The following is a 10,786-nucleotide window of genomic DNA, read 5'->3' as shown; positions in this document are numbered from 1 at the left end:
GAAGTCATTATGGAAATAATATAAGAATTATTTATAGATACATTGTAGAATAAGACATGGAGATGTGGGTATGGAAGATATGTAATAGTCACCCCCATCCGTCACTTGGCATACTCTGGATCTTGGACCTCACATATGTGCCTTTCATGTAATGCGGCAAGAGGACCCATTTATAATATGTACTCTTTCATTTTCCAAAAAATGAACAGAATAACCAGTTTTGCTCCTCAAACATGTACTTGAAAAGATCTTTATGATAACCTTTGACATTAAAAAGTTGGACTTGAGCCCATTCAGGCCTTGGTTGACTCGTAGGTCTTTTTTATTTCTAACTAATTCTTATAGACTTTCATACCATGTAACTCGAGCATCGGTTTGCTAGTAAAACATAAAACAGATATGGATCCCATCAAACAATATACATAAGATATCCTGCAAAACAAAGTAACATCTTATCATTGCAAGAACTATGGTAGGTTTACAATATAATGCTACAAGTATCAAAATGAAACAGGAACTGAAGTTCAAGCAATACACATAAGTTGTCCGAAACAACAGTAGTAATATGACCAATAAAGAAGACACAAACCAAACCTTAATTCCCATACTGATAGCAATACAAGATATTGGATGCTTCATCCACCTGAATTTGCATCTGATTCCATAGCAGTAAGAATTTCTTCAACGCCTTCTACTATGCCTTTTCCCCTTCCTCCGGCTTCTGCTGTCATCGGAATCAGATTCCGACTCTGATAACTCCGATTCTGATTCCGACTCAGAAGTCGAACTATGTCTACGGTGTTTCTTTTTCCTCTGCTCTTTCACCCTCTTCTTCTTGTTCTTACTTCTCTTTTTCCTGTCTTCCTCTGAATCAGAATCTGAAGTGTAACTGGAATCACTCTCTGCTGAAGAAGAACCCGACCCAGATTCTGATCCCGATTCACTACCAGATTCAAACACTGAAGCCTCACTATCACTACCAGAATCTGATTCCGACCTAGACCTATGCTTTCGTTTGTTATTCTTACCTTTACTACTGTGTTTCTTCTTAACACTATTATCAACTTTCATCTCTTTCTCAGTATCTGGATTATCTAAATCATATGAAACCAAACCCCGCGTTCTCAATTTTGGATTTTTCAGTTGCTGTGTTCGTGAGGGCCGGGAAATGTAAACCCGTTCGTTTTTACACTCATATGTCCAATGCCCAGATTGAAAACACTTTTGACAATGGGTGGCTGTTGACATTGAAGCTTTTTGGTCTTTCCTTTCACCTAGCCTCACTTGTTTTTCTGTACTCATCAGATACATTTGTCGTTTTGCTTCTTTCCTTTCTTGCCATCTGCTTGGACCTTCTTCTTTTTGACCATAAGCATTTACATTTCGAGCGGCGGCAGCTGCCGCACGTTCAGCTTGAGAACGGCTAAGACCCTTAGCAGCTGACAGGGTGGCGGCCTTGATTCTTTCGGCTGCATCCTGTGCACCACCTTTTTCTTCTTTACCCGACATGGTTTTTGTCTAATAAAGCCGATAACAAATCAAGAACTAGATAACAATGAGCCCCAGAACCTGAAACAAACAGTATCACAATCAGTAAAAGTTCATTTAGGTCTGGAAAATCAGGTTGACCTGCAAACCACCTTTTTTCCAAGAAAACTGTATAAAACAATAAATAATCAGAAAAGATTATGGTTTTCAACTAAAAAAGATTCATGATTTATATGTTGTTCATTATATTGCATTCAAATATAAGTGAAAAAATAAAAAATAAGTATTATATATCTATCGTTGCTTACTTTCTTGGTTTCTAAAGCTCATTACCTCATTAACTATAATAACATGTTCTATTCCAAGAAAAATTGGCATACATCACCTCTATCCAAGATGGAAATTATAAACTAGCTAAACGCACATAAACATACATGGTAAAGTCATTAAAGTCATAAAAGCTATACCAGTATTACTAATAAGCATATGCAACCAGATACATTAGTCTGATATACAAGTGGCAAAACGGACACTTTGGGTCACGGGTAAAACAGATTCATGTCAAAACTCAAAACGGTACATATTCAAAATGGATCAAACAGGTCACACCCGTCTGATTTTCCGTTTTCCTCTGAATCGTGAATAAAAAGAATATAAACTTATGCAACTATAAAAACTAATCTTTTCCCTGCATAAAACTCTTAGATCAAACTAATCCATAAGTAAGAGCTGCCAATTCTACAATAAACGATCAAATACCTCCTCATTAACTACAGCATCAAAAGGGATGTATACCACAGAGTTTGAGTGTGTATATATATATATATATAGATACATACAATTTTAGTCAATAGCAGTTCTACTAAAAACAAACCATATCAGACTGATTTCTAACCAATCTCGATCACGATCGTTCTAACGAATCGCTCAGGTACGTGTAATCAAAACCCTAAATATAAGATATTCAACCCATTATCAAATGTAAGCATTTTAAAAAGTTATTTTTCCATATCATTCACATCTTAATCCCAAAAGGATGGATTTATAATAATTTCTATAATATCGAGCTATACACCAATGCACCTAAAAATTAATTCTTCCTATTATTAATTAATTAATTAATCTATATATAAATCACATCTCATCAAATTGATAGGAGCAAAAACACACCAAACATATTAAAACCCTAAATATAAATATATAAATGATGTGAATATATGAGGAATTAAATTAAAAATACTAATTTAATTAAATGAATAACAAAGAACTGCATACCTTGCGAACGAAAGTAATACGAAGAAAGAGATAAAAAGATGTGAAGGCGAAATTTGGGATTTTAGCTTTCGTTTCGAAACCCTAATTTTTTTTATATTTTTATTGTTTGAAGGGTTTGGATTGGGTCAATGCAACTCCGGATATATGATATGTGTCGGGTCGGATGCTCCAATGCAAACTAACCTAAACCATTGGTCGCGATAAAAAAATATTGAAATGGTTTTTTAATTAAAAAGCGGTTAAAAACCTTTTACAAATTGATATAGATATCTTTACTTTTTTTTTATAAAAGTTCTAAGCACCTTTCATTTAAAATTTTTTTTATTAAAAATCACATTGAAAATAAACTCCGTTTAATCTCTACTTTTTTATACAAATATTAAGTCCTCTTAATTTTAAATATAATTACAAAAAAGTTAAATTAAAAATGACTCATTTACTCTCAATGAACCTCTTTTAATAAAAAGAACTCCTTTTAATTTACCAAGCAGAGTGGTTTGAATTAATGGTAAATATCCTGGCTTTGAAGACAGAGAGGTCAAGGGTTCAATTTTCATTTCATGCAAAGGTTAGCCTCCCTACCATGGTAGAGGTACAGTTTGCAACCTCCATATCTTGGTAGAGGTACAGTTTGCTTACATCTTAACCTCTCCCATACACCGTCAAATTATTGTGGTTCAAAACCGCGAAAGTCGACCGTGAGCACTTTTTTCTTTTTCTAGTTATTGGAATTTACAAAATTTGTCATTAATGAACCAGTTTACACTTTAAACCTTTATATTAATAATTTATATTCTAAGCCCCTCCTTCTAAATTATTCCAACATACACCACTCGACACTGTCACCACCATCAATAGTCGATTTCCTCACCACCGGAGCGTCGTCAACGCCACCACCGCCGCATTGTGTGAGTACCGTGCTAGTATATATATCAATAATGTATATAAGTAAATGCATAAAAAATAGCTAAAAAGATTAACGAGTCACCTTTATAGCAGTGGCAACGTCAGGAATTTCATTATGGAGTCGTCAAGCAGTTTTTATGATACTAACAAGCATAAAACTAAAGGGGTTTGCTAAATATAACCCTTAGGGCCGTGTTTAAGGTGCATAATTTATTTGTACATTTACCATTAAAATCAGGGGACGGACTTTTAATATGAAAGGTACAAGTATTTTTATGTACGTTAAATACAACCCTTAGGGCTGTATTTAACATTTCCCAAAATTGAATAACAAAATTAATTAAATCAGTATGGAATTCCCAGTTATCTTTAAAAAAAATATAAAAACATAAATATAATACTAAAAATATAGAGTTTACCCTTGACCACCAACACATAGCTCCTTCATTGGTTTATAGGTAGCTATGGGCTTTGGTCGGAGATAACAAGTGTTTTATTATTTAAAAGAAAGCTTAAATACCCTTATAATCCTAATAATAAAACAATAAAAAAAAACAAATAAAAAGTAAATTGTAAAGTTTGCATCACCAAAAAAAGGTTAAAGAATTAATTAAGTATGCATTCTTATAGGCAGTTACACAAAGCCCAGTTAAAAATGTTGAAAAAACAAATTTGAAAAATAAAAACAACAGGCTACCAGAGTCAAGAAGGAACAAATACAAATAAGAAAAATTCACTAATATATATATATATATATATATAGCCAGAAGATAAAATGAGAACCACCAATTTATCGAGAACTGTGAGAACTAATATTTAATTAAAATGAGTAAGGATAGTATGGTAATTTAATAAATACAATTTAATTTATTTATAAAATGGAAACAAAAACCATCCATGAATCTCTCCCCGAGTTAATATTAATTGCTCAACAGTTACCAGAAAATTCTACCTTTTTATTAGATTATTTTCATGAACTCATATTATACATCAACAGGATTTATCAAAGATTTATTATCGGTTTTGTTTAAAAAGATAGGGAATATAGTAATGATATTATAATTTACACGAAGGAAGAAAATGGATTAGATGCAATCTATGAATCGATTGTTGGTCTTCAATATCATGAGATGGTTGAAGGTTACCACACTTACATTCAGTTCATTTTGTTTTTATATTTGTAATGTAATTCAAAATCAGTAACCATTTTCTATTATAATCTGATATATTTTATATTCATACAAAGACATTGATTATGAGGCATTTGTTATTACAATTATCTTGGATAAACGAATGAATAAACTAGCTTGTTTTTATTTTAACCGTATAAATAATCCAGCCATATAATTAGAGGAAGGAACATAGGCAGCCATATTTGTGCCTCGTCTACAAAATCGGAAAACATAACGGGATCATGTCATAGCCTACTTAAACACAATTTAATGTTTAAAAGTGCTTGGCTACTAATGTGTTCTACCTCAGCTTGCTTGCTAACATATCGATGATGTTTTTCAGACATATGAAGTGGGAATACATTTTTCCTCCAACAACCCATAATGTATTGGTCTCGTATCATTTCCATGTCTTTCTTCTTCGTCACGCGATATATGTAGGCACAAGTATACATAGAGTCCAAATTGGTTGCAACCACAAACTACGGATCCATCGTCCCTGTTTCAAATACCCTAATAACTACAAATCAACAACAGGGAATAGGATGTTTATTAACAAAACCTCATGTAATCTAATCCAAAATATAAGTGTATATTAATAGACTAATTTACCTTAAAACCAAATTGAGATTTGGAAACTTTAAGTAAATGCTTGACCATGTAAACTTCGTTCACAATATCTGACTCGACAAATTCATATGAGTATGCCCACGCACCCTTGTAAATTTCCTTTTGAACTGATATTGCGAATGTAGACATTACAAGAATACACCTAATTGGTTATGTTGTTGATCATAATTTGTGATCCACGAACTGCAGGCATAACACATTTCTACAATGAACCACACACATGACCATATTCCAAAGATTCACACATTTGTACACCAAACCACACATATCGCCATATCTCATGATACATGTGTACAACTAAACTCACATTTGTACAATTTTGGTCACATGTGTATACCTCAAGCCACATATGAACAATTGATGTACACATATTAATAACTAGTATTATATCTTAATAAGAAGAAACCCCACTCAAACCTACATAGTAACACACATGTATTCGAACCTAAGCACACAATCTTATTTTTTACCATGCCTCCATGAGCATGTGAGCAAATTACTACATGTAACAGTGCATTGATCCCTGTATCTACGAACATGCGAACAAGGATAGACTACGTCAAAACACAACACTTATTCATACATCTATAGATGGCATACTATATTACTAAATCGAAGATCAAAAAATCTAACAATTCAAATCTAAATATTATTGAAAAGCCACTTAACAATTTATGAACCCTCATTTTTCCCCCCAAAAAACTTTGTAAAACTTAATCTATTATTCCCATACAGAATATAACTAAAACACACGATATCTTATTATGTACCACGCACACATATGAACTCATTCTAAGAAACAAGAAAAAACCTAAATTTACTACTGTATAGAGAATGGTTTTATCCCTTACTCGGAAACATGTGTCCAGTCTTATTAGATTACAAAAAAATAAGCCAACCTATCCACGAACACATGTTATCAAGATACATTTACAATAGACTAAACATACTTTTAATTTTTATTAAATATGTGTCCATATCTATTAGGGTATTGAAACCTAAAAAACCTAAATACACATGTTATCCCTTTACAAAAACACATATCAATTTATTATTATATGAATTCTACAGGAATATGTTTCCCATAAATATTATGATAAAAACATTAAGAAAACATACACACATTTGTGTCACTCACAATAACCCAATATACAATTAAATCAAATGACAAAACCTTTAGTAGTTTTAACGAAAGTACCTTCATCGGATCCACCGGTTAAATCTAGAGCCGTTTTCTCGGTATTGGTGTAGTTGCTAAACGACTTCACCATCATTATCCTTTCACTTCTTCGGACTGCCACAGAAAACCAAAAGAACAAAAACCCAATAAGATCTTAATCAAAATATAACACATATACATCACCACTTATATACAAAAAAGAAACTCACAGGAAAAAGGGTTACAAATTACCGTTATTCATTCTAATAAGGGATGCAAAACCTATTATTTATACTATCCATTGATCCCGGAATAGTAGTCGCGTACACATGCACCGTGGATTTTTGCTTTTTTTCGTTGATCTTCGATTTGTATAGGATCTTCATAGATTAGGTTTTAGAGGGGGAGAAATTCCTGGTGATTTTTATTCGACGAGTGGGAAAGAAAATGCGCCTCTTTTGTTATTTTTTTTATTTAAATCAGTTTCTCTTTTTTAATCCCATAAATACCCTTCCGCGTGATTTTGTATAAACCTGGTTACATTTATTTACAAAATTACCATTGATTATATTAACCCTTGATTAACTTAATCTAATGGACTAAATTGGTTCTCGCAGTTCTCGACCTTTTGTAGGTTCTCACTATAACTGGCCTCTCTCTCTCTCTCTTTATATATATATATATATAGGCAAGACATCTTCAATCTTCATATTCAGCCCTCTATCTTCTACTTGTACATCTTCAGCCCTCCAGCTTGCAGCTTTCACTTTTAGTCCAAAATAACCCTCCAGGATTACATGTAGATTGAAACAATCTAAAGTAAATAACAATCAAGATGTCATAATTTTATCACCCCTTCTCAGCTTGATTGTGAGAAGGGGTCAAATTGTAACACCCGATGTTTAAATATATGGATTTCCAAAATTTTTGCCTAAAGGCGTTAAAAGAAATCGGAAATAAACTATAAAAGTCCAAACCATCAAAATTTGTTTGGTTTATTCATAAAATGGTGTTACTAGCCATATCATCAAAACAAGTCTAAATGGAAATCCATTGGTTGCCCAACATTAAACAACCGACATTATAATAAATACAAATCATAAATATCTAAACATAAATGAATGTCTAATGCGAACAGCCACTATGGGTAAACTACAGCCAGCTTCAAAATCATCTACTCATGCCTCAGATCTTCTCACATCTACCTGCTCACTATTGTTGGACCTGAGGGCACAACACATTTTAAAAGAGCAAGTGTTAGCTAATAAATTAGCTAAGTAAGATAACACATAGTTTATAAAACGTTTGTCCATTTAAAACATTATATAAAAGTCATAACACTACTACAAACAGACCCATCCTTGACGCGCAATGCCCATCAAGAAGAGCCCGGATGACGCACAAATGCCCGTCAAGGAAGGACCAGTCATAAAGTTTCATGACCCGCATTTGTGCGTCATCCGTCTATGACGCGCACTTATGACACACATTTATGACTCTTTTTTGACCTTCGTAGTAAAGAATCATAACCTTTATGACCCATTTTTTTGACATATGTTTTTGCGTGTCATAACCTATAAAATCATTTTTTTTATATTTTTTTTGTTTTTTAAAACCTGATTATATACATAATAAACCTGCCTGATAATTGTACAAAATTAACGCATTTCATATATATCAAAACCATGCGTCACCAATTCATTACATAACGATTCATGTCCAAATAGATACCGATAATTAGTTAAATGCGGTTTACAATACTTTCTACCTAAAAATGAAATTCGACACATAAATTGCACATTCTTCTCGAATATCGTCTAAATCCGCATCCATGTACTCATTGCTATCACCACCAATCTCGTCAAAAATAAAGCAACAGTACCTTGGTGATTTGTAAGACCTTGACAAAGCCATGGCCATATGATCAACTTTAACCTTTAGCATAAAGTAAATACAGGCAATTAGATAATGACTAACTTAAACAAAGAATTCACATGTTGCACCCCTTTACATCATACAAAACTGAAAGATAAATCTCTACATCCTTCCAAAACTTAAAGATAAATCTCTACATCCTTCCAACATTTCCTTGGAAAATTTACAATATTTTGAGCTGTTTTTGACTTCACAAAGCATTGCAAACCATACAAGACTTGGTAAAATGTAAAACAATTGAAAAAGAATCAAAAGCATGGCCAACCTGCAGATACCATTAGCCGTTGTTTGAGAATAATGATTATCTGATCCATGGAATAGGCTCGAAAAGTCACAACCAAAGGCTTACCTAGCGTACAAAAGACATTAACTATGCGTTAGTATAATGCCCAAAAAAGCACCATATCACTAAATATTGCTTCAGCAAGTTGAAACAAACCAAAAAAAGAGCTAATATGCTAAATGAAATGGAGAGAAATAACTCACAATTTAAAGATTGTAGTTTTGGAAGAAAACGGTCTGCTAAGTCAATTGCATTAGCGATACCTATAAAAAACAATGCAGTATGAGAAACTTTTCAAATTCGGAACAATTTAAGTTCAAGAATGCTCTTACAAAAGTCCCAACTGGACCTGCATATTGAGCTAATATTTCATAATGGTTCAGATATAACTACAGATGATAAAACTAAATTTATTAGGTCTTGCATCACCTATCCAAACCAAGAACACTGATTCCAGATAATACTTAATTCTTGTCTCTCAAGATTTCCTCATCTTAAGGAAGTCCCAATTGGGTTTGAGTATCAACCTAATATTTCAGAATGGTGGATATAAAAACTAAAGATGATAAAAGTAAACATATCGGGTCTCATGTTTACCTGATAAGTGACTTAAAAACTAACACTTTGTTTGATTTGAAGATGACTTTAGTTCTCTCCTTAAAATTTGGCTCCAATCAAACATGCCCGTTTTCAATTTGAATACTATGGAAACTTCTTTAAGCATATCTAAAACACAATACAAAACTCCAATTGACAAAGATAAAGATACTTCATACTTGTGAGTTGAAATGAGTAATTGCTTATAACAAACCTATTGATGAACCAATAAAACAATGTTATAACTTAATGCATTAAACTAACGAAAAAAATATATAATGCTTTACTTAGTTACCTCGTATGTGCATGTATCATTATCCATTAGTAACATGGCAGGCTGGCAGCAAGCACCAACAACCCTTCGTTCACCATCTACCTGAAATCAAACAAAAAACCTATTCTGATTTTGTCCAACGCTAATCCAAGGATGACATAAGAGACTTCCCTCGTAAAGCAATGATTCAAACTCTGCAAACAATGTTCTTATACTAAATCACAGATTCTGTAGGCCTTTAATACAAATAATCAAATATAGCAAAACAACCAAATAATCGTATTTAAAATGCACATAAACTAACCAAGTGAAAATAACGCCTCTATAGTATGTAGCCTCTGTATTATGTAGACCTTTTCTGCCTTTTTCTTCCGTAACAAAAGGAAATCAACACACAAATGACTTTTAGTAAGCTAACAAAGTGAAAAATAGAAAAATTATAACAGGCTAAAAAAATACATAAAAGTAGAGACATTAAAAACCCCTAAACTAAACATTAAAAAAGCATTGATTATAATTTCTAACATAAAATTCCATAATTAAACAATCAAAAGCATAGACGTAAAAAAGCTCTAAATTGAACATAATAAAAAAAAACATAAAAAAGTGATCAATTAAAATAAAACCTAATCTATTTTAATACATAAATATACATACATACTATGTTACATGCAATCGGTTTTGGGGATTTTGATTTTGGGGCTTCGATTTTGTGTAGGCGATGTCGCTCGATTTTGGGCTTCCATTTTGGAGCCGTCGCCATGGTTGGAGGCAGCGGCAAACGCAGTGGTGGTAGACCGGTGGTGGTGAACGGATTGGAAAGGGTTTGGGAGAGCTGTGCCTTTTCGAATTCTTCGGCTAGTGACGGCAGAGGAGGAGAAAATTAAGGGTTTTTTGGTAATGGTTTGAGGGAGTGAAATTTAGGGTTGGAAATTAAGTGTTCTTTGGTGGGGATGATGGGGGAGATGTGATTAGGATCAGGGGGGGTGAATGGAGGTGAAGGAAGGATAGGATGGTTTTGGGGGAAAGGGTTTAATTTTTGGAGAAGTGATTTGAGTTTTTTGGGT

At 33.1% G+C, this 10,786-nt stretch overlaps 1 protein-coding gene and 1 long non-coding RNA gene across 11 annotated transcripts; both read right to left on the bottom strand.

Moving 5' to 3' along the window:
* Positions 1–202: 202 nt before the first annotated feature.
* On the bottom strand, positions 203–2,864 carry LOC122578543 (zinc finger CCHC domain-containing protein 10). 2 transcript variants are annotated; one of them, XR_006320521.1, is made up of 3 exons: positions 2,764–2,864; positions 595–1,569; positions 203–432 (listed from the first exon to the last, which is right to left on the bottom strand). XR_006320521.1 is itself a non-coding variant. In XM_043750520.1 (2 exons), exon 2 carries the CDS (start codon positions 1,507–1,509, stop codon positions 682–684), a length of 828 nt encoding a protein of 275 aa, XP_043606455.1. In that variant the 5' UTR covers positions 1,510–1,569; positions 2,764–2,864; the 3' UTR covers positions 438–681. The 2 variants fall into 2 exon arrangements, 1 of the variants encoding a protein (XP_043606455.1); XM_043750520.1 differs by lacking the exon at positions 203–432 and having other exon boundaries at positions 438–1,569.
* A 5,414-nt stretch (positions 2,865–8,278) lies between these two features.
* Positions 8,279–10,786, bottom strand: LOC122579461. Of its 9 annotated transcripts, none has more exons than XR_006320648.1 (7): positions 10,377–10,786; positions 10,024–10,087; positions 9,741–9,913; positions 9,446–9,659; positions 9,052–9,111; positions 8,831–8,914; positions 8,279–8,565 (listed from the first exon to the last, which is right to left on the bottom strand). It is a non-coding gene; the product is annotated as an uncharacterized LOC122579461 (long non-coding RNA). The 9 variants fall into 9 exon arrangements; XR_006320641.1 differs by having other exon boundaries at positions 9,446–9,574; XR_006320644.1 differs by having other exon boundaries at positions 9,446–9,574; positions 9,741–9,821.

The sequence above is a fragment of the Erigeron canadensis genome, chromosome 8 (assembly GCF_010389155.1).
Source record: "Erigeron canadensis isolate Cc75 chromosome 8, C_canadensis_v1, whole genome shotgun sequence".
In the NCBI taxonomy this organism is placed as follows: Eukaryota; Viridiplantae; Streptophyta; class Magnoliopsida; order Asterales; family Asteraceae; genus Erigeron; species Erigeron canadensis.
Note: the sequence above shows the minus strand (reverse complement) of the source record. Positions and strands in the feature narration are given on the sequence as shown.

Bases quoted from the DNA above. Each gene is read 5' to 3' on its own strand.
- LOC122578543 (XM_043750520.1), bottom strand. From the start codon at position 1,509: ATGTCGGGTAAAGAAGAAAAAGGTGGTGCACAGGATGCAGCCGAAAGA.